This window comes from Doryrhamphus excisus, linkage group LG19, assembly GCF_037039965.1.
Source record: "Doryrhamphus excisus strain RoL-2023G ecotype Guam linkage group LG19, RoL_Dexc_Guam_v1.1, whole genome shotgun sequence".
NCBI classification, from domain to species: Eukaryota; Metazoa; Chordata; class Actinopteri; order Syngnathiformes; family Syngnathidae; genus Doryrhamphus; species Doryrhamphus excisus.
In genome coordinates, this window is record NC_136375.1 from 11,986,567 (window position 1) to 12,009,855 (window position 23,289).

General features: G+C 43.7%; 2 protein-coding genes across 9 annotated transcripts; both read right to left on the reverse strand.

Annotated features, from left to right (window-relative positions):
- Positions 1–1,696: 1,696 nt before the first annotated feature.
- Positions 1,697–6,182, reverse strand: aldh8a1 (aldehyde dehydrogenase 8 family, member A1). 4 transcript variants are annotated; one of them, XM_058056732.2, is made up of 9 exons: positions 6,052–6,182; positions 5,829–5,980; positions 4,348–4,495; positions 3,852–4,007; positions 3,636–3,785; positions 3,197–3,453; positions 2,714–2,875; positions 2,169–2,648; positions 1,697–2,058 (listed from the first exon to the last, which is right to left on the reverse strand). In XM_058056732.2, the coding sequence occupies exons 2-8, from the start codon at positions 5,961–5,963 to the stop codon at positions 2,196–2,198; spliced, it is 1,461 nt and encodes a 486-aa protein (XP_057912715.2). In that variant the 5' UTR covers positions 5,964–5,980; positions 6,052–6,182; the 3' UTR covers positions 1,697–2,058; positions 2,169–2,195. The 4 variants fall into 4 exon arrangements, with proteins under 4 accessions (XP_057912715.2, XP_057912717.2, XP_057912718.2 ...); XM_058056734.2 differs by having other exon boundaries at positions 6,061–6,169; XM_058056735.2 differs by having other exon boundaries at positions 5,829–5,977; positions 6,061–6,147.
- A 666-nt stretch (positions 6,183–6,848) lies between these two features.
- Positions 6,849–23,173, reverse strand: hbs1l (HBS1-like translational GTPase). 5 transcript variants are annotated; one of them, XM_058056708.2, is made up of 18 exons: positions 23,012–23,173; positions 22,383–22,448; positions 22,131–22,262; positions 21,810–22,061; positions 14,211–14,319; positions 13,567–13,823; positions 12,662–12,827; positions 12,478–12,595; positions 11,766–11,912; positions 11,341–11,415; positions 10,370–10,487; positions 10,095–10,163; positions 9,928–10,032; positions 9,696–9,786; positions 9,507–9,615; positions 8,898–8,998; positions 8,666–8,810; positions 6,851–8,586 (listed from the first exon to the last, which is right to left on the reverse strand). In XM_058056708.2, the coding sequence occupies exons 1-18, from the start codon at positions 23,052–23,054 to the stop codon at positions 8,575–8,577; spliced, it is 2,115 nt and encodes a 704-aa protein (XP_057912691.2). In that variant the 5' UTR covers positions 23,055–23,173; the 3' UTR covers positions 6,851–8,574. The 5 variants fall into 5 exon arrangements, with proteins under 5 accessions (XP_057912694.2, XP_057912695.2, XP_057912691.2 ...); XM_058056707.2 differs by having other exon boundaries at positions 13,567–13,826; XM_058056711.2 differs by lacking the exons at positions 21,810–22,061; positions 22,131–22,262; positions 22,383–22,448; positions 23,012–23,173 and adding an exon at positions 20,636–20,968 and having other exon boundaries at positions 6,849–8,586; positions 13,567–13,826.
- Positions 23,174–23,289: the final 116 nt, after the last annotated feature.

Genomic DNA, 23,289 nt, shown 5'->3' on the forward strand with positions numbered 1-23,289 from the left:
TGTACAGGGATGGAGTTTGGATCCAAATGAGAGAAAAGCAACTCCACATTTCCCATTTCCTCACGTTCTATTTTTCCCCGTGGTATCTTTCATCGCCTTCTCATGTGGAGGAAGTACAGGCCTCACCCAGGCACTACGTGACCACCAGGACGGTGCCATCGGCTCAGGCCAAAACAAGCAGCACCTCTCGGATGCTTGCTATGTCTCATTTGCTGTAATTTCTACAGCAATGAAACAGTAGAAGAAAAGTATATTTTCTTTTACCTCAATAGAATAAAAAGTAAGATAAGGCATAACCTGGAGTGGCCTCGATTCAATGTGGCCTACATTTCCACACTGACTTTGTTGACATTTAGGTGAGAAAGTGTGATAACAAGTCCAAACATTGCAAGTAACAAAAGAAAAAAAAATATTTTTGCACATGTGACAAGGCGGAAAGTCTCTCACACCTCTAGAAAGATCACTCGTGATTTGAATCGATATCCCAGACAAGATGGCCGACTCACAGATAAAACCTTTTTTTTTTTATTGTACAGTGCTGCTCCGATTTCTTATTTTTGTCACACTCAAGTGTTTCAGATCATCAAACTAATTTAAATATTAGTCAAAGACAACACAACTGAACACAAATCAGTTTTTAAATGAAGCTTTTTATTAAGGGAGAAAAAAAAATCCAAACATACATGGCCCTGTGTGGAAAAGTGATGAACTGATATCTGTCAGCCAGGAAAAAGCTTTGGGACTCCAGCAAACCACAGTGAGAGCCATAATCCACAAATGGTGAAAACATGGAACAGCGGAGAACCTTCCCAGGAGTGGACGGCCAACCAAAAGGACACCAAAAGCGCAGCCATGACTCATCCAACAGGTCACAAAAGACCCCACAAGAAATCCAAAGAACTGCTGGCCTCACTTCTTTGAGTTGAAGTGAGCATTCATGACTCCTCCATAAGAAAGACATGAGGCAAAGGTGCAGAGTTCCAAGACCAAAACAGAGACCCTGTAGTCTTGCCGGTTTGGATGCGAATCCATTTGCTTCACTTCCTGCGTGTATTCTTCTTCTACTTCTTCTTCTTCTCAGACTTACGCGTGGCAAAAACCAAAGAAACGTTGATCCTTGATGCTTGACCAAGTCTTGCAAGATGCCATGCATGGCGTTAAAGTGTGAATGTGATGACCTCAGGAACATGGTGGAAGTGGGTGGATCTAGCCAATGTTAATCTGATGACAATTCTGATCAACAACGTCATTCAATGACCTTGAAAAATGAGTAAAATGATCAGTATCGGCAATACTGGCCCTTTATTCACTTGGTATCAGATACCTTTTTACGTCCTGGACTCATGATTTTAGCAGGGATAATAATGAACAGCTATGATTGGCTGATTTAGTATTTTGATGACATTTTGTTTCTTCATTTTTTCCCCATGTAACATTAAGGTGCCATGTTCTTAATATGAGCTTGTCCTTCTGCTTGGACAACTTTATTCTAAATCTGAGTACAATGTTTTCTTACGTATTGGCTGACTTTTAAACAAACGTTACTGACGGCATTTCCCGTCCGAAAGGGGCAACCCAGGCTACAAACATAAGGAAAACTTGTGACGTGTGAGAATGTTCAAAGTATGCTCATGATTAATTATAAGTGGACTGTTGCCTGTTAAAATCATATTCATAATAATTAATAAACAAGTGGGGCCTGCATTAATGTTTTATTGACATCTTATCAGAGAGAGATGGCATCCTGGCAATGACATAACACATTGTGTGTGTGTGTGTGTGTCATTCTTGCAAAGTAGTTGTTTTCCCCCGAGGAACCAATCAGATAGCTTTTAATTTGTATCCATAATACACTTTACCCAGGGCAATATTACAGAAGGGATAATGACGCCCCCCAGTGGCGAGAAAGGATACTGCAGCTCACATTTCATAATGGCTTTTTTTGTTACCTTAGTCAGCTCATCCATCCATTTTCTGTACTGCTTATCCTCAAGTCTCTCAAAGTTGTTGGAAAGGGGCGAGGAGCCACGCCCACCTGACCATATTTGGCCAGCCTCTCTGCAAAAGCAGCATCATAAACATTTAAATAATTTGACTTTGAAGCAGGATTTCTTTATTTAGAACACTGAATTGTTACTGGACTACCAAACAAAGATGACTTTCCATACCTGCTCATCTATACGTGTGTCCTCGCATCATTGCTTGATGGTGACGGTCTTGACCTCCGTGAAGAAGTGGTAGGAATCCCTCCCTCCTTCCCTGCCAACGCCAGAGTTCTTCATCCCTCCAAAGGGCAGGTTGAGATCTCTCACCAGCCAGCAGTTGGTCCACACCAGGCCCGTTTGAAGCCTCCCGGCCACGCGATGGACCTTCCCCACGTCCCGGGACCATACTGTGGCTGCCAGCCCGTAGCGCACCCCGTTGGCCTTGGCGACCGCCTGGTCCTCGCCGTCGAAGGGGCTGACACAAGTGACGGGGCCGAAGATCTCCTCCTGCATGACGCGGGAGCTGTCGGAGACGCCCGAGATGACGGTGGCGGCCATGAAGTAGCCGTTGATGTTGCTCTCGGGGAGGTCCGGGTAGTCCATGCCTTCGCCGCAGTGCACGGTGGCGCCTTCCGATTTAGCCAGAGCGACAAAGCTACGAACCTAAAGAAGGAAAAGCGATAGAAACGGCATGTGTAAGGACACGTTGACGTTATTCCTTTTCATACCTTCTCCAAGTGTTCTTTGCTGATGAGAGCTCCGTTGTTGTTAACGGGGTCAGAGGGCACACCGGTCTTCCACTTCCTGGCGGCCGCCACAAACTTCTCCAAGAAGGTGGAGTAAATGCTCCTTTCCACGTAAATCCTGCTGGTGCACAGGCAGATTTCTCCCTGGCCAGACAATTGAAGTTGCCATGAGACACAAAAGGACAATGAAGACCTCCGCCAAGGCCAGCAAGAAGGACAAAGGAAGCGTCGCAACAAAAAGTAAAGTTGCAAGAACAAGAGTCCTTAGCACAGTTTCAATCTTAGTTTATTTGAATACTCCTGACCTTTGGCCTTTGGCAAGTGAAATCTAATTTTTTTTCCCCCAATGTGGCACCTAATCATATAGAGCATATTAACTAGATAACTTAATGATCAATGTAGAAGTAAATGTGTTTTCACGTGTATAATCTCATTTCCTCCAATCTGCCATGACTTCCTGGGTACCTGGTTGGAGAAGCTGGAGCGGACCGTGGTCTTGATGCACTGGTCCAGGTCCGCATCAGCAAAGATGAGAGCTGGATTTTTGCCACCGAGCTCCAGCGACAGCTTCTTACAGTAGGGGGCGCTGCGCTCCGTGATGTGCCGGGCCGTGGCGGTCGATCCCGTGAAGGAGATCAAGGGGACGTCCGGGTGGCCTACGAGGGCGTCGCCCGCACGAGAGCCCAGTCCAAATACGATGTTGACCACACCTGGAGGAACACCTGGAGGAGAACACAGCATGCACATAAGTCTGTTGTCATCCGCTTTCCAAGGCTCTGGAGTCGTTTTGGACTTTGAGACAATAACACAGCAGGAGAATATTGACGGGGTGAGCCGGGCTTTTTGTCACAGGACACAAGGGGGCACGTGACGCAGCCCCTAAAGGTTTTATGTGTGGTCCTACCAGCCTGCTGCATCAGCTTGCACATCATCCAGGCAGTCACTGAGGTCATCTCGCTGGGTTTGGCGACCACCGTGTTGCCCACGGCGATGGCGGGTGCAATCTTCCAGGTCAGGAGATAAAGTGGAAGATTCCAGGGGCTGATCAGACCAGCTACAACAACATTCAATAAGAACCACGGGGAATATACGCTAGCTAGTATAAACACAGCCATCTTACCCACTCCCACAGGGCAGCGTATGGTGTAGCTTAGGCAGCCCATGTGGTCCAGCTGGCTGCAGTCGGTGGTGTGGTGGAGCACGGACGATGCAAAGAAGCGGAAGTTGTATGCCGACCGTGGAATGTCCACCGTGCGAGCAAATGTCACGGTTTTACCTGGAACACATGGAACATATAGAACATCAGAATTGTTTTGAAGGAATTGTCAGTCCATTCCAATGTAACGCCCTGTAGCCAACGCAGGGTACACCTTGTAGTGTACAACTTTTGATATGTAGCGGTTAGCTTCTTTTTGCACTTGTGATAATGACTGAAAAGTCTAAAAATATGAAGAAATTGGAGGTTGGACCTAGAGCACCATCTGCTGGCTAAATGTATCTATACGTCTTCCTCTACCACTATATTTGAATCGTGTAGAAAAACAACTAGCTTCTATTTTCTGCAGAAAGATGAATCTTTAAAAATGCTGCTGCAAATAAGAACACATGCTGCACACCTTGGTCTCTGGACTCGGCTTGAGCAAGCTCCTCCAGATGGGCCTCGATCAGGTCGGCCAGCTTGTTGAGAACCTGAGCTCTCTGCTCTGGACTGCGAGCGGACCAGCCCGGGAAGGCCTCCTTGGCCGCTTGCACTGCCGCCTCGACCTGCCAGAAAAAAAACAAACAAACACAGTAAGTGAATTTCAGCAAACTATGATTCGATATTAATAAATGGAATATTTTCATAGTTGTGGCATAGAAAACCTGTTTACAATCTTCTATTATAATCTTCGAGATTATTACTGTCCTTTTACTGACCTTTCCATTTGTGTTACCCAGTAGAACAAATATAATCAGTGAAAATGAGACATAAATAAGATAACAGACATGTTAGCAGTTCCTTGTTTTTTTCTTTTCCTTTCCTAGCAATTTTAAATAAGCCTAGCATCCACGTAATACAGATATCCTCAAAGACAAATACTCAAAAACTCCTGGACAGTTTATTGCCAAGTCCGGCCCACGCCCCTGCTGATGGCGGCCATGTTTTCATGGTTGTAGCCAGTGTTGGGCACGTTACTTTAAAAAAGTAATTAGTTATAGTTACTTCTGCAAAAAAGTAACAGTTACTAATTGAGTTACTCCTCTACAAAAGTAACTAGTTACCAGTAAAAGTAACTATTGCATTACTCGCCCCTGCTACCGCCCACTTGGCCATTAGGAGGAACAGCAAAGACGGGTACCGTTAGGTTTCTGTAGGCTTGAGTTGCTCACACAAGACGTGGAAGTTTTTTTTTCGGGGACGTAATGTACATTCGACGCGTACATTTTTACCTTTGACCTCAACGAGGTTAAAATAGTGTCTGTAATTCCATATGGCAAACCCTGTCTTCTCACTGGAGTCCTCCTCACTCGCCATCTCTCGCTATGCTACATGGACTACCTGGCACGTTAATGTGCTCTAAACACCCGCCCACCCAAGTTCTCTGATTGGCGGAAGACGCACTCTTACTACACCTTAGCCAATCCTCATTGTTTATGTGGTTATCGCACCCCCTCCCTTATCACTCCGCAACACTCGCAGTTATGAGTTATGAAGTCGACAAAATATTTTTAGGCGACTTCAGTAACGGGGTGTCGAAAATGCTGACGCCGTTATGCTGGCAGTAAGACAAATGAGTTAGATTACCCGTTACTGAAAAAAGTAACGGCGTTACTTTTACAATTTAGGATTAGATTTATCTTACGCCAACAAATACGTGCAAGCGTACTAATGGTCAAGTTAGTGGCCCTGTTCATAAAACGAGCAATCATTCAAAAATGGTACTGTTTTAGTTTAAAAAGCAGGCATGAGTTTAATGATTGACTTGCCTGTGGACTCTGCAAAGTGCAAAGGTTCTTACCAATCTTGTGTAATTACCACATGAAAAGACACTTAAATGACAAAGCAAGGCAAGCATATATGCAAGGTTTCCATACAAATACATCTAGTCTTCCTCACCTCTTCCTTCCCACTGTCCGGCACTTTGCAGTACACCTGGCCCGTGGACGGGTCATACGAGTCAACGTGAGCCGAGCAGGGGACAAACTTTCCACCGATGAAGTTCTCCAGCACCAGGAATGAGTTCTCCTCCATGCTTTTTTGCTTGGCTGCTGATTAGAAAACACAAAAGGTTACACTAGAAGCTGTCATGTGACTCGATGTAAAAAAAGAAAGAACTTACTGCACACACCTCCCACTTTACTACTTCCTATTTCACTCTTGTACTGTGTGTGTGATAGTTTGGACCTTTGCTGGTCCTGAAACCTTCTACAAGTCTTTTACACAACACTGCCCTCTTGCGGCAGATACATACATATATATTGAGTGAGGTAATCGCTCAGTATGTTGCTACGAGGGCCACATTGAAAAACACCATCTGAGCTTTCGAGAATAAAGTCATACATTTAAAGAAAAAGGTGGCAGATTTACTAGAAATAAGAGTAAATAAGCCATATAAGATGTGAATAAAACTGCTCAAGGCGTGTCACAGTTAATGTGTTCCCCAGGGAACCTTCACGTGGAGTCTCCAAGAGAAGCTCAGTGTAGACTGCAGTGCTAGAATCACAAATATAACGCTTCTTCTGCTTGCTAATTGTATTTTACTTCATTTACTTAGGCCATTTAGACATTATTAGGCTCGAAAATGCACAATTTTGGCTTAGAATATGTACAATTTGCTTAAATATTCATATTTTTATATTAATAGGCCACAAAACAGTGATCATTTATTAATTTTGGAAAAAAATGCTATATTGTGAGGGATGCCTGTACACCACATTACCCAAATGTAATGCACAGGTAACGGGATCACTGCATGGACACAGGAGCCAGCCATTGTTTTAACTAAGCGGGGGAGCTTCAGCCTCCAATTTTACTGTATTGTAAACTTAAAGGGTTTAAAACTGAGTAGGGAAGAAGGACAAAGATGCCAAAAACCTACCAGTTCTATTCACATTCATTGTACTACCACTCTACTGTAACCAGAGTCCTTGGTGTGGCGGTAATCTTATAATGGAACATTACTGACGCCTAGCGGCCGGAATACTCACACACCTTTGTCTTTCAATATTTTTCACCAAGCCAACCACGAAAAACGGATCATTTATTCATTAAGAGCAATAATAGAACCGCAATGTTGTATTGTAATTATTGGAGATGTTCATGTAAAGTACGAACATGTGTCAAGGCCTGGACAGTATTAGTTTTTCCACCAGTTCCCCATGAGCAAAAAAGAAGTGCCAGAGAAAGTTTGACTAATATTTGCCGCCAACTATCATAAAACAACACAGTAGTATGTTATGAATGTAAAAAGGCTTCCCTGGCAAGACATTAAAGCAGTCATAGGAGCCAATTGATTCCAAGCTATTAAAAGTACCGCGTTGGCTCAGTTGCTCCTGTGGTAATCCTCATTCCCACACTCAAACAAGAGAACTTTTTATAGGTTTTATAAGTTCATTCATTCATTAATTTTCTACCACTTATCCTCACAAGGGTTGCCTTTTACCTGGAGCCTATCCCAGCTGTCTTCGGGCGAGAGGCGGGGTACACCCGGGACTGGTCGCCAGCCAATCACAGGGCACATATAGACAAACAACCATTCACACTCACATTCATACCTATGGACAATTTGGAGTAGCATATTAACCTAGCATATTTTGGGAATGTGGGAGGAAACCAGAGTTCCCGGAGAAAACCCACACGTGCATGGGGAAAACAAGAGATGTCAGAGGGTGGAATTGAACTGGGGTCTCCTAGCTGTGGTGCCTGCGTGCTAACCACTTTATAAGTTAACATTTGTATTTCCTGCTAATAAGAGCTGCTTTAAAGGTTTTAGTTTTTCTGACATTTAACAAACAGCTACAGGCTTTATTTTAAGATGTATAGCGAAGCCTACTTTTAACTTCTACTTTTGCATAACAGGGCACCTTGGAGAAAAAAAAAAAGAGTTCAAGGCTCTTATTGACTGCATCTGTAAAACGGTGTGAAGTGAGAAGGAACAATTATGTTTTGTGACAAAAAAAAGCCTGGCAAACAACACAATTTAGTGATTTTTTGTCTTCATTTCCTCTGCGTTATTGTAATGGGTGTCACACATCGAGTCACAACAAAGCGGTAACTCCATCTTCACTCAGCTAGCACACAATCCTTCCATTCGGTTATTAAAAAGGTTTTGCATTACTTGACATGCAAATCATGTGTGATGAAAATAGCAAACCATATTCTCCTGAATTACGTACGTTTTCAAACCTGAAATTAAAAAAAGTTAACCAGTTCTGCTGAAAAGCATATAAATAATAAGCTGAGGATTTGTTTGTTCTGTTGAGGCTCCACCAGTACAGCACGGAAGAATTGAATATATATTATCCTGTGTCGCTCCTTTCCAGTCTGTTTTTTCTGCATGCCAATATTTCCGCCATGATGATTGGCAACCAAACCACCAGTCAAATGAAAGCTCAGTGAGATTGATCACTGTGAGGCTGATTAAAGCACGTGTTAGGAGGTGGAGGCTCAGCATCACTGTCTGCTTGTTCGGAGCCACCTCGTGATTGGTCAACGGCACAGTCTTAAAGAGTTGATCGGGCCAGAATGGTGAGGCAGCAACTGCGCCGGAGGGATGAGGAGGGATGCTCTTGCATTTGCAGTGACATGCACTTCCTCTTTGTCGTGGTCTGGCTGTGGGGGCAAACCCTGCTGGGCAGGGCCTTCATTCTTTGATCTAGGGAGAACAAAAGTAACCAAATATAATTACCACAAAACATATTTGCCTTAAGGAATGCGTCGTTTGAAAACTGTACCTCCGTGACCACGCCTGCAGCGATGGTGGAGCCCACGTAGCGCAGCATGAAGCGACCCAACTCCTTGTAGTCTTTGTAGAGCTCCAGCGCTATCGGCCTCTGCGTCTGGATCTCCACGATGGCGTTCATACCTTTACCCAGACACCTGCATGCACAAAATTGCATTTCACTGGACTATCAAAGCCTGGATTCAAACTGAGGGTTGTATGTTTCTGACGCCTGCCACCCTCACTTTGGTTTCTTCTTGAGGACCTCGCCGCTACTCTTATGTAGAACGCTTATCAGCTTCGTAATGGTGGCGGGCTCGCTGACCGTCCCATAATGCAACAATACCTGTAAAGACACAGTACAGTTTGGAGGTATATACATACATTGTAACTGTATGTAATATGCCTCTTATAGTTAACACATTTTAAATAAAGTTTTCCACATAAAAAGGGCTGCAAATAGGCAGGAATCTACTGAAAAGAGTGTGTTGTCATAGCAAGCCAAAGCAAGCAAGAACTGAATCTCAAAGTGCCGTGTCGCTTCAGACATTTGAATCCTTTCTGCTCTATTTTCCTTGCACTTTGAGGTGTTCGGGCACAATCGTAATTGTTAGCTGCTAATTGTTTTTCATTTTTATGCACGTGCCCCCCATGACCATTGGTGTAACCTTGAAGGCACACGTACCCCACTTTAGGATCCTGGGTAGTAGAGGAAAGCCGCACAGTAAACATGGTGGTTTATTACTAAAAAAAGATGAAGCGTAACCAATTTCTAGTGTATCAAATCCCAACCCTTGGGCATCGCCCCAAAAGGGCTGCCAAAAAAAAAGGTTTATTTTGATGTGTTCACTTACTGGGAAGCCCTTTGTGATGGGAATCTCAAAACTGAAGAGCAACAGGCGCGCTCTGAATCGGGTGCACACTCGTATGGGCTCCTTGGGATCACAGAACACGCACCCCACACTGGAAGGAAGGAAGGTGTTGGCACCAAATGTCAACGCATGCACACCCCAATCTTGTCTACAGAAGCTGTTGAGGTTTACTTGATCTTAATGATGTCCATGCCGGTGACCGTGAGGCTGACGTGATCTCCAGCTGCAGCCCAATCTAAGGGGGCATCATGCAGAGTGATTCCTAAAGATGCGAGATAGAATAACTGGTCATCCACAAGATGGCAGTGTTCATCCCAAAGCGCTAACTTCTCAGTCTTATTGTTATCAGCCTTCATCGTGATGAAGCCCAGATACGTCTTTTTGCTGGCTAACACACACCAACCTTTGACTAAGCACGTCTCATTGGGGGGCATAGCCAGCAGTTTGTCCCCAGTCTGAATGTAGCCAGCCTCTATCTTGCCTGTGACGCAGAAGCCCGAGCCCTGGTCTGGTTGGAGAACACAAATGCTGACGTGGGACGAGTTCACACACTCAAGATCACAACTTTACCTTTGAATACGTCAGAGACGCACAGTCTGAAAGGTTTGTCCACAGAGCGCTGAGGGGCCCTGAAGGAGTCTTCAGGAAAGACAGAAAAGAGTCATGTGGTGGAATTGGATAAATAATCCTTGGTCGTAATTGTCACAAGCATTCAAACCTGCAGGTGCAACACAACACTTCCTTATTTGCATTTCACTTTCACTTTCAGGCTGCCATCATGTCTCATTGAAGGAGGAAATTCAAGCATAACAGCGATAGAATGCAGAGAGCTTAGCGTGCATTACCAATCTGCTCTAGCAGGCTGAGGCCGGAATACCAAGAGGTGAGCTCGGAAACGGAACTCCTGACGGTAAGGTTTTCCCCTGACAGGCCGCTGGTGGGGACGTAGACAACATCAGAGTCCTAAAAGGGAAGTTCAAAGCAGCATCAGTATTGACCGAATACTGAAGTGTTTTTGTGATGCATCAAACAAGGGTGCCATTCCCCTCAATTAGTGTGGAAGTGGTATTTTGGGGGGCTTATTAACACCTTCAGACCTAAATGCTGGTGCACATGACATAGTTGTGTCTCTGAATCAATAAAAACGCAGGATTTGGATGATGTCATCACTTCTAGTTCAATTCCTAACCAATCACAGTCAAGAAAATACGTTTCACATCTGTTCCTTTTTTACATGGAAGCCGGCAAGATGATCTTGGCGCAGTGGACGTGAATACTCAGTTTATCAAAAATGCACTTGTGTGCACAGCACATGAAAAAAGAAAAAACACATCAACATGACAAATTAAAAAAAAACATTTAAAAAAAATCAGTAGTAAAAATCAGTAGAAATTGATTTTTTTGCCTAGCAGAAAAAAATGCAGGTCTGAAGGGGTTAGGCTTAGAAGGAATAAATCCATAAACAACATGCTGATTAGTTAGCTCGCCGCTCGCAACAAACAACATAAACATGCAAAAACCGAGGGATTTCTAACTCTATTACCTTTTGAATAAAATCATTGCCCATATCTCCAAAATTGACATCCATTTACACAAAATTCAACATATTTACAAATGATTTTTTTTCCATCATTGCGCCTAAATGTTTCCCCCAGTCTAAGTGGTTGAGGACTCCTGCCTACAGCAATTCAATTTATATTATTATAAAAATTACAACTTTGAATGTCAACCAGCATGATGAAACGACTTGTGTCCATTGTATGCTTCTTTGAGGTTCAGAAACATGCCCTAAAACATATTCCACAAATACACAAACCTTGAAGCCTGCCTGCTTCAGAAAATGTCCCAACTTCGATGTGACTTCCTGGAACCGTTCCTGTTGCCAATTAACCTGTGGGCACACAGTTCCCATAGTTTAGGCTCAAGAGTGGTACCAACAATGCACCGCTAATTAAAAACACACAAGCAAGCAAACATAAAAAGGTGTGCGCCAGGTAGGTCAAGTTCAATGCTTGTGAAAGAGCTCGGACTGCATTTTGGCATCAGACCATCAAAGGGAGGGACACACAAGTAGCGGCATGCAAGCGGCCGGACCGGCTAGTAGAACAAAGACAAAAAGTGCACATAACACACATGGGGGTGTGGCTTCGCTCAAGTCTCATTTCTCTTCATTGTGATCCAATTCATGTTGTCACGGCCCATTACATGCAGAGCACATCATTTTGTGCTGGGAGTTCTGACCTGGTCCATCTTGTTGACCGCCACCGCCAGCTGAGTGACGCCGAGCGAGCGCACCAACAAGGCGTGCTCTCTGGTCTGGCCGCCTGCCTCGAAGCCCGCCTCGAATTCCCCTCGGCTGGCATCCACCACCAGCACGGCCACATCCGCCTGAGAAGAAACAAAAGGTTAAATACATCCTCCACCATCTGTATGAGCATCTATGCTTGTAGATCACCCACAATGTATACCACTGGACATTGTTCTATGATGTTATCATCCTCTGATTTTTTCATCTCATGGGGAAGCATGGGGAATTTTCTTATGTCAACTATTCTTATGAACAAATAAACCAAGCCCCTGTTGCCCATATCAAAAACTAAAAACATGTATGTCCCAGTCAGGAAAAATCAAACTTCAATTTAGTCATCCTTTGTTTAATGCGGTTAATTTCTTTTATATCATATATAATAATTCCTAAATCTTGATGACCAAATGCCAGTACAGCAGCACAGGAGGTGGGTGCGACTTGGCAATTTAGTGCTGATACACATGATTGTTCAGCTTCATTTTAGTTAATGACAGAAACTCTTCAGTCTTAATACAGTCATATAGTAAAAAGAGAAATTACATGAGGTGCTGTCAAGCACACCCGCTTTTGAAAACGGCAACACCCAAAACCACAACTTGAGCCGGGGTGTGGCCCACTGAGGTGCTGAGGAGGGACGCACGCTACCTGGGCAGCTCCTGTGATCATGTTGGGGATGAAGTCTTTGTGTCCCGGTGCGTCCATCAGCGTCACAACCTTGGAGCCGGTCTCAAACTTGGTCATACCCACGTCCATTGTCACACCTCTGCAGTCAAACAGAGCTTACGCTGCAGTAAAGTGACAATAAACACATTGAATCAATATATCCTACCTGTCCCTCTCCTCGCCAGTTTCATCCAGAACCCAAGCGTAGGCGAAGGACGCTTTGCCCGCCTTCTTGGACTCAGTCTCATACTTGTGCATGGTGCGCTTGTTGACGTTGCCCAGCAGATACAGCAGGTGGCCCATGAGGGTGCTCTTCCCTGCATCCACGTGACCTGCAAGATAAGGACGGGTGATGCTTGTAAGGACGGCAGACACATGGAGAGCTCGGGGGTGGGTGGAGGACAGTGAAGAAAAACTGAGAGAGATGGAGAAGAGGAAGACTGTGAGAGGAGTGATAAAGCAGGTAGAAGGAAGGGGGAGGTGGGCAAAGATAAGACGTGGCCAAAAGGAAATGTGTTGCACAAGGCTGAGCGAGCTAGACAGATGGATAGATGCTGGTTTCACACACACAATGTGAAACTACCGAGTCACTGTTTTCTGCCGTAAACGAACAGGAGCGACACATCACAATAAAAGGAAGTCCCACAAAGGAACGTAAAACTTGAACATTATGAGACGGGTGTTTACCACTACAGTCCAGTGCATGTGAGTGAATGGGAAATACAACCCTCTGCACGGTTGTCAGATCACAAAGTAACCTATCAGGTACAACATGCATTCCTACTAAGAAATGCAAAAAAACACACTAAAAAGCAGGCTTTGCTACACATCTTTGACACATTTGAAAATACTGTCAGAGTGCCACTTTATAATGTAAGTTTCATGTCTACAGGGACAGATGTAACCATAGAATCATACTAAATCCTTCGGTTTGTACAAAATATCCTTTTTAAATTGTATGTTATACCGTGTATCTAAATGTATATTGAATCAGCGTTACATCCCTAGCTAGCGGTCCTAACATTGGTGTCCCGCTCTTAATGTTACATTGTAAAAGGAAGTGCATCCTACCTATAACTACTAAATTTAACAGCGGTTTGCCTCCTTGTCTCTTCTCCAGTTCGGCCTTGACGTCGAGTGTCTGCCGGGCCTTTCCGGAAGAACGCCCGGGAGTGGGAAGGGTGGCGACCTCGTCTTCGTTGGAACCTTTGGAGGGTGTCTCGGTTCGCCTGGAGTTGCCCTCGCCACTGGCGGGTGTCGTTGCGGCGGCGTTTTCGGGGCTGTTGGCTCGCCGTGCCGTGGCTGCTGAAACGACTCCGTTGTCCCCACTGCTGAGGACAACAACCGTAAATGGATGTGGCGGTAAAATGTCAAATGGCTACAATAACAGTGCATGCGCAATGTGACGTAAACAAAGAATAATATGTTAAGGTTACAACAGGGGTGTTATTTCATGTCCACAGAGCTCTAATAATGTTAAAACCCATGTCATAAGCTGGCTGTATAAGTTCTAACTGCAAAAATATTGAGTTATTAATAGTGAATCCTACTCACTATTCACTCATCACGGCCAATTCTGGAACCGATTAACTGTGATAAACAAGGGATGACTGTAGGTACTAAGCCTTGATGGGCACCATATGACTCTGGAAAAGACTATTTCAACTTCAAAAATGGGTTTTCCATGCACGTGTGCGTGTGTGTGTGTTAGGTACCTGGGGACATCAAAGCCCATGGTCTGCTTCTTGCCAGAAACGGTCATGCGGGCCACTTTGGGTAAGACTTCAGAGTCCATCTTACTGTGAGACACGTCTCTGCTTTTCGCTGCACAGGAGGCAACACAGAAACGTTATGTAAACTCTCAGTCATGCAATATCTTTTTTCTTGCCGGTTTCCCCCTCATTCTGACACTTTAAGGCAAATCAGTTGATGGAACGCATATGTCGTTGCATCAGACCTGCAAATGATGAGTATTGGTGACCATTTCCCGTGGTTCTCATTCACACGGCCTTCCTGGCACAACACCTATAGATTCTTGTTCATATCCAGCATCTTGAAAAGAAATAGCTGCTTTGTCATCCCAGTCCCAAATGGTCAGGCGTGCGAGTCATATCGAGCTACTACTGATTCATTTAAGACAGCAGGGCTTTACGCGGTGTGCATGACTTCCTGGCTCAGAAGGGGTTAAATCTACAAAGCGGCCGTTGCATCCCGTCTGGTCGCGTGCAAGCAGCGTGGCTACATTTGCAGAATTAGTCGAAAGAGTTGACAAATGACTCATTTTGTCCGACTACAGCTCCTTGTTTAAGTTACTTTCGTCTGATGTTTGGTTGAAAAAGATGTATTCTGCATGAATAGGCTCTCATCACTTATGACGACAAGGTGGGGAGACAAGCTGTGACTCAGCAGAATGATATGAATAGCTGACTCAGTGCAAGAGGCGAAAAGTCCCTCCTCTGGTTATTGAAACACACAAAGCAGACGGAGATGAGGAGGGGATGGACTGATTAGACGTAGATGCCAATCTGGCCAATTTGTTGACATTTGTGGACTGGTCATTTCACAACAAAGTGTACAGAAAATCAACTAGAAATATATATATATATATATATATATAAAAAGAGAGAGATGTATTGGAAAGTACCTGACAGTCAAAAGTACATTAAAGACATCCTCTTGGGTCGTTTTGCTTTCTAGTTAAACCAAATACATTTCCAGTATGTTACCCGGGCACTAGGCCTGGGACAATAAATGATGATGATAAAATTAATCATACGATGAATAGAAATTAACTTGATAATTTTGTTGGCATTAATACATTGCCATGTGCATGCATGTCCGTTTCCCTCACCTCTTGCCTGTTTGGAGGCAAGAGGCATTGGCTTTACCACCTTGGTGCACTTGTTCCATTGAACAAGGGCATGAACGGAGTGACCCTTGCGAGTCATACAGTCGTGTCTTGGTGGGTGGAGGCGGCATGGCTAGCATACGCACACAGTGATAAGAGTGACATAATACTTTTTTTTCACCTATATCAAAACTTCCCTTACAAAATAAAGTGACCCTTGCATGCTTTACTTTTTCCAGGATGTGGCCCTTGGTGGAAAAGGTTTGGACACCTAGAATGATGTTGCCAGGTCTCATCTCATAGCCCCAATCTCGAGTATCATGAAGACACCTGTTAGCCATCATTGAATGTGTAGCCTATGAATGTAATTTTTTTCATCGCCTCACTGGGACTGCTTCTGTGTGTGTATTTAGTATTTATACGCATCATGTATATGCTAGCCGGCGGTGGCGTTTAAAAAAAAAAAAAAAAAAAGTAATTGTAGCGAGATACATAGTTCCTTTAGGCAAACAGACATATGTGCTGCACTAATTAAACAAATGAAATGCTCTGTTTACACTTGTCATTAGCAGTAAGAAACATGCTTTGAGTCATAAAGATGATTGGACGGCGTTTAGCCTGTTAGTTCCACACAACGTAGCCCCAAAGTTAGGATGGATGACTCCACTATCTGCCATCATTGTTTGGCCTGGGTGGAGGTCTGCGCTCTCAGGGTACTCCTGTTTCTTTTTGTGTGTTGGCCCCGAGGGCAGACCTGACATAAGCTCAACTACAAACTCCAATCATGTTCTGAAGCTTTGGAGCAGGATCTATTTGCACAGTGAGCACAGGCAGGTAAACAGTCATCAGCCTTCCGACCAGGATTCCTCCACACACAAGGCATCCTTGCAGGGAAGCAGTCATCCTTACTACTGGGCCCCCGAGGGCCTAACTGAGCCTAGGATACGGGGAGTCCGCCCAGGATATGCAAATTTCAACACCTCCTCCTGTCAGAACACACATAAGCGAGCATGCAGGCTCAAGTTAAATAAGACGGGCTGGCAGTGGGTGATGGTGGCGATTGACAGCCACATGGGCCTGGAGGGTTACACAAGTCTATTTATCATCCCTTTATTTGATATCAGCCCTGAGAGCATAAGCTAACCAAAGCTACCCAGTTCCAGCTCTTTCAACTCAGTTTAATATGATCTTGCGGTACTTTTATCTCTGGATTTTTTTTATTCAGCTTGAGGCAACAAAATAAAATGTATGCATTAAAAGCTTTTTTTTTTGTTTATGCTGTTTAACGTCACATCTGGTTTGCCAAGCATATTCGTACTAAAAGTCATGTAAATCGAGAGCAAAAATGACGCATACAATCACATGTGGAAACCGTTCAACTTCATTCTATTTCATAGCGGCGTCATGAAAGTGAACCCTCCTCTTGGCTCTTGGAGGCAAGAAACGAGGAAAACAGACACCAATGCATATGGCAATACAATGAGGAAGTTCCTTTTCATGTATTGTGATTTGTCTATTATCATCACATTTTGTGCTGAAAGAGAAATCTTGTCATGTTTTAATCTTGTGACACCACTAGTATTTCGGGAAACACAATTACTAAGAAAGTCCACCATAACGGGAAAAAGCTACGGAAAATCCGAATATACCATGGTCACGTGGTTAAAACCCAGCAATATTAAAATGGTTAATTTATCTTTACACTTATTACAATGTTACTTTAATTTGTTGCCTGCCGTTTGGATGGAGACAGTTTGACACTGGCACAGATTATTTCTTTTACCAGTATTTGCTGTGGTAACAGGTTGCATTTAAATGCAAAAAAAATGGGGGACCAATAATTCCTCGGGAGTAATTGTTCCACCTCAGAGCTTTATAAAAATGAATCAAAATTTTGTAGCATATTTTTGAGCTGCCAATGTATATTTTGGCAAAAATTGTGTATTTTTGCAAACAAAAGCCTAAACTTCTTTTGTATGTGTACTGCACATTAGGCTTTGCACAAATGCCACACATGTTGGGACCCTGAGTGATTTGATCTGTCAGAGACGTTGCTGAACAAAGTTTCAACGCAGAGAGACGCGAGCAGATTTTCCTACGTAGGTGGCGAATGATTTGAGACGGAGCACAGAGTGCCGGCAGCTGTCGCAAGTCGATTGGTGCTTGTGGTGACATTTTCTCCCTCAAGTGCAACTTCCTGCTTGAGCCCACATACTTGTCTTCTAAAATAAAAAAAAAAGCTGGACAAAGCTTGCAGACCTCCACCATTATATCCCAATTCCTCAAAAGGTGAAACCAGTTGGACTGGTCTTGTAAAGACTGTCTGTCCTGTTATCAATCATTTTCCACGGGCTTGCTCATCTATGTTTGGTGGCCTTGGGGGCCCTCTTCAACATTATGCACCTGTGTAGAGTTTACACCCATCAATTCAAACACTTCTCACTGAAAGCTCTCACCACATTTAAAAAAGTCAAATTTTGTCAGCCAGTCTCAAAACTGGCGATAAAAACTCCATATTCGTCATTCAAAGATGATTTAAACCAAAAGCTCCAATTGACTCACACTATAAATGTTAAAGGAGAACATCTTGTGTAGCGAAAACCATGAATAGAAATCAGTCATAATCCAGACATTATTTATATACAACAGACACAATTTGGAAATCTACACCTTAAAAAGTCAATGAACTTCTGCCCAGTGAGCATCTCAGCTCAATGCAACTAAGGATGACAACAAAGAAAATTGTGACGAGAACCATAGATCGACATATGGTACATACCACGACACAATGTAACATAAATACTAGGAGTCCCAATCCAATATAGATATTGGCCATTGGTCTGACAGCAGACCAAACAAAAACAGTGTGGGATAATATTGGCCTGCATCTAAAAAGGAGTGATGTCAGTCGTGTGGCCGTGTTTGTCATAGAAAAAAAAAAGATGCTGAAGCTGAGCAAAGGCACCAGGTTTACCAAAATCATCTTAAAGAAGGCGTCTCATCCTCTGGAAGTTTCATGAGTTGCCTTCAAAAAGTACCGTAAAATCCGTAGTACCGTATAAAAATGTGTATCCACTAAATTTAGAGAAAGAAACATTTGTACATATATAAGTCGTATTTGTCCACATCATAAAATGAGTCCATAGGCCCAGGTATTAGGTGGCAGTATGTCAGGTGTCCCGAGAAAAGATGGGTAGTTTTACTATTAGTTCAGGGGTGAACTTCCTTTTTCCACTTTTACAACAGGTAAGAATGATTCAAGTGGTAGGTACTGTAGAACATCGCCTCTAGAGTTAATAAAGGTTTTATGATAGCAACACAAGCAGAGACGCTCAAACAAAAACAGTCATAATGCATCAATTGGTCTTTATTTCAAATGTGACATTAAGTGATGCTCTTGATGACACATGCACTTCAACACGCTTATCGCGTTAATCGAAGCCTCAAGTCTGATGACCTTAACGCGATAACTGTCAGTCTTTGCTCTAGCTTGATAAATAGATGGGAGGTTATATTTATTATCACAGTAAAAAAATGTGTGTTGGTGCGTAACAAAATTGCTCATGGGAAAAACTCCAGGTGGCATTTTAAAAAAAAAAACAAAAAACACATCTTTCCTCCATGACGCCAAACCCAAGCAGCATGGTTAACCGATCCAAATCCAATAGCTGCGCTGCACCTGCATGCAGCATCAACCTATTTCTTGCCTTTTTTGTGATGGTGGTGAGCTTAAAACTACAAAAGAGGCCATAGTTTTAGAGATGATCATTTAGTTCCTGTGTGAATTTAAAAGCCAAAGGCAGATTATGTGCTTTAAAAAACAGCAATCACCGTTTTAAAACTTTGTAGGCTATGGGGAAGATAACTAATAAAAGTTCACTTTCTAAGAAAAAAAAAAAACAACTACATTTAGCCGCCAGAGAACATGAGCAAATACAATGTTCACTTTCCAAAATAAAAGGGTGTACTGAAGTAAAATGCTTAAGAGTTTGTTCGTCCAAAGTCTTTACTCCACTCAGCCTCGCCTACCTGGTGAAAGCTTTTTTCTGATTGACTCGTACGATGTCGTCGGGGGAAGGAGTATCAAAGGCGAATGGCACGATGTGTGCAAGTCGACCATGCTGCTCTTTGGACTGGCAGAGAAAAGCCAGGCGACCGCTTCCTGTCCTCTGACCTTTCGCCCTCTGTAGCTTCCTCGCTCTCCTGTGCCGCCTGCAGCTCTGGAAGGACAGCGTGATCGCAAACACTGACGGCTGCGCGAAGACTGAAGCATCCACAACGATGGGTTCCGGAGAGGACGGTGAGGGGAGATCGTCGTCGTCGGCCATTAAAGCGCTCAAATCGATACTCTGGTGTGGCTTTGTTGATGCGCTGTTCTTGCGGTGGAGCTTGCTTAGGGCGCTGCCCCCGGGTGCGCTTTCAGCCAGCGGCCCAGGCCTTGCTGGTTTCGCTGAGGTGAGGAAGTACTGTGACCCACTTGTGGCGGCTGAGGTTTTGCTTCTGAGTTGAGGGGTCAAAGGTGAGGCGGAGAGCATCTCGGGGAGGCCAGGTGGTCTTTTAAGAGCATCTTCTGCTGCTGCAGCCATCTGATTGGACGCGAATGAGTTCTTGTTGTGATGCTGCAGGGCTAGCTCGCATAGCGACACAGTCCCGCTGGTGTTTAAGTCCAAAGTGTTTGCTGGCATTTGACAACTTTTAACCCGGTTGTGGTGCTGCGAGGCGAGCTCAGACAGCGAGATCGTCGGTCCTGGCGTCACCATAGGCATCCTTCCCGAGTCGCTGAAAAATGGACTGCGGTTGGAATGTTCCTGGATTAAATCTGCCAGCGATGGGCTCCCCTTATGCTCAACTGTTGTTGAGAGCTGATTGTGCAGGACTGACCCGAGACACCCGAATCCAGGAGGAGAAGTCGCAGTTTTTACGCTGGGTTGCGCTATTGAGAGGCTACTGAGCGAAGCGGAAAGTAAGGAGGGAGCTGTTGACATATTCAAAGATGCCAGCGTGCCCAAGGAGAGATTAGTGTTATTAAAAATGACTGACGGAGGTGTATTCTGTCCTTTATCACCTGATCCTTTCCACTTATTGTTCTGCTCATGCATGGACATGAGCTGTGCCAGGCTAGCACCGCCGCCAAGGCCCAGACCCAAAACATTCGGACTTTGGCCACCGCTGACCACCCCCAGCGGGGAAGAAATCCCAGGCGGTGCAGTGTGTAACGCATGTGTGCATTTGTCAGGTTTATGCGCCTCAGATTTCAGGTCTGAACGAGATACAAACAAGTCGGCTCCTTACCTTACGAAAGCCAATTGCAGTTGGCAAGGAAGAGGCAGGAGGACCATCGATGGATGAATCAATCAATCAGGAGGAAAAGGATGGGAGATAAGAAGGCACTTTGTTAAACAGTTATCTCAAATGTGGCAAGAAAAATGACAATTTTCAATTTAAAGGTTCCTTATTATGCAACAGTGACTTTTTTTTAACTTTGTTCTAACAGTAATGTGTCCCGAATGCCTGTTTAAGTAGCAAAAGTGAAAAACCCATCATCTCCTTCACTTGTTCGCTTCACTTTTGACAGACGCACCATAAGTTGGTCATGAAGGTTTCCGTTTTCATGACATCATGAAGAAAAAATGTCAATGTCAATTTGATCATCTGTATGTTCTTCAGCAAATAGGCTATCCTAGCAAGATGTTGCTGTTGAAATGCAATGTAGCTATGTCAGTGATGCTAATGTTTGCATCCTCCTGTCCCACTCCTCAATGTTGCCTTTTTGCATGTGAAGTATTCCAAGGGTCCCTAACCACGGGAAACTTGGTAGTCCAATAATAATAAATAAAAACTTAAAAAATAACTACGTATAATTTTATGCAAATGTATAGTAATTTTGCAAATAGGGGCCATTATTTAAAAAACTAAATAAAACATGAAATAATATAATATACAGTTAGAAATCATAACAGTTATTGTTTGCTGTGAGCGGTGACCCATTTCCTCGTGTGCCAAATTCTCCCACGCTGCACAGAGACTACTATACTGTATTATTTTTTTCACCTCACATTTGGTCCTCAATGACAAAACTCTGTGGGAATGCATAAAGGCAGGTTTTGATGACCTTATTGAGTGCTAATGTGCGTATTTGTTCGGTGAACAACCTCAAGTTAATTCATGCTGGCATACTGCCTGTTAGCACACACACATCAAACACTGACTTCTCTCTGAAAAACAAACTCCAGACCCCTCCGGTGCACGGTGCGTCTGTATTTATTTGCCGATTTTAATTTGATGTTGCGCTTATCTTAGTTTTACACAACACATAAGGAATAGGATAAAGCAGATCTCTACAGTGTACAGGGTTACAAAATGTGCATAAATCTGATGTACTTAATAAAGGGGTAGGACTTCAGTAAGAACCCTCATAAGTTAGAAATGAGTACACAACGGTCAAATTGAAAACAGCTACAACTACCTTTCTCAATCACGGCCGCCTGCCTGTTTCTTTGAGGAAGCGGAGCTTGCTCTTCATTAACCCACTGGACGGGTGGCGGTACATCTGAGGAGGTTTTGCTAACCGGGGCCGTTTTAGGGTCTTCAGAGAGGATAGCATCCAGCGCACGCTGTGCATCAAATCCACACCTTATGGCTGCTTGGTTTAAGACGGAGTCCGGCATTGAATCTCCCAGCACGGCCCTCATGTGGTCCAGACAGGAGTACAGCTTGGCTGGAGGGGAGAATACGCATGTTTGATGTCACAGGTTTGCTTAGGTGCTCCTAGGTGCTACGATGTTACCTTGCTCAAGAGGGTCAAGGCTGTGGCTGACGGTTGGGGACATAGGTACATCCTCCTCTTCATATTCTTCTTCCTCAAGTGTCTTCTCCTTCGGCGCTTGCTTCTCCCGACGAGAGTATATGAACTGATTGGCTGTACAAATCCCCCCAAAAACGCACATTTAGAATGAATGAATCCAAGTGCTGCTCTGCCATTTAAGCTTGATGTCACTTATTGAAAAAAAATCAACTCATAGTAACGTCTGATGCCCACCTGTTGCTGGTGATATACAGTAGTCATCCTCCACAGACTGCCCATACATGTCATCATCTTCAAAATCTAAAGAAACGTAAAATAAAGTGTTGAAGCTCTCCCATATTAACTTGAAAAAAAGAAAATAAAGTGAACTGATATGACTCACAGCCTAAAGCAACTGTTCATTCACCGTAACAATTGTCTAAAGATTTTCCTTTAGATATAAGACGAAATGAATTTTAAAAATACAGTAAATGAGACTTTTTTTATATCGTGAAGTGGTGAAACATTTTCGTAAAAGGAGATATGCGGCAATTTCGGAATCAAAACAACTTTTAGCAAGCTAGATTACTAACCTCTTAAGAACAATTTCAATTGCCAAATGTTAGGTTTCAGAACATTGTGCCGCGTTCAAACTTAAAAGTCGAAAGTCAAATACCATTATGTAATAGAATGTTGTGACTGGTTAGTGACACGACAGCTAAACAGCTAGCAGCCGGCTAGGGCGAGCCACAGTTAGCCGCCATAGCTCCATTCAACAACATTGGAAATTAGCTGCTATGCTGCTAACTAGCTTAGCAGGTTGCGGCCTTGCCATGAGGCTGGACTTTAAAAAAACAACGACGAGACTTATTAGCTTTTTGTACCTTCGTCGTAGTTGTAGCCTCGGACATTTCTGTGCCGGGACATTTTGATGCATCTGTCCTCTCTCCACCTCAGCAAACAGAGTCTAAGGTTTTGTGCCGAATTATTTTTGTGACATGTGTGTCAGAGTCCGGAAGCCATTGCTGTTTTACGCATGCGCATAACATAACCGAAAACAAAACCGACACATAACAAAAAAAATATAAACCGTTGCTGTCAATACATATACATTTATTGTGAATAAACTCATTATTTATTACCTATGATATAAAACGCATTT

Coding starts and splice junctions, on each gene's coding strand:
- aldh8a1 (XM_058056732.2), bottom strand. CDS start 5,963: ATGGAGGAGAACTCATTCCTGGTGCTGGAGAACTTCATCGGTGGAAAG. Junction 4,496..5,828: donor CGGACAGTGGGAAGGAAGAG/GTGAGGAAGACT, acceptor TTTTTCTGGCAG/GTCGAGGCGGCAGTGCAAGC. Junction 2,649..2,713: donor GCAAAGAACACTTGGAGAAG/GTATGAAAAGGA, acceptor TTCCTTCTTTAG/GTTCGTAGCTTTGTCGCTCT.
- hbs1l (XM_058056707.2), bottom strand. CDS start 23,054: ATGTCCCGGCACAGAAATGTCCGAGGCTACAACTACGACGAAG. Junction 22,062..22,130: donor CCTTGACCCTCTTGAGCAAG/GTAACATCGTAG, acceptor TCTCCCCTCCAG/CCAAGCTGTACTCCTGTCTG. Junction 11,416..11,765: donor CGGTCAACAAGATGGACCAG/GTCAGAACTCCC, acceptor GTGTGCCCACAG/GTTAATTGGCAACAGGAACG.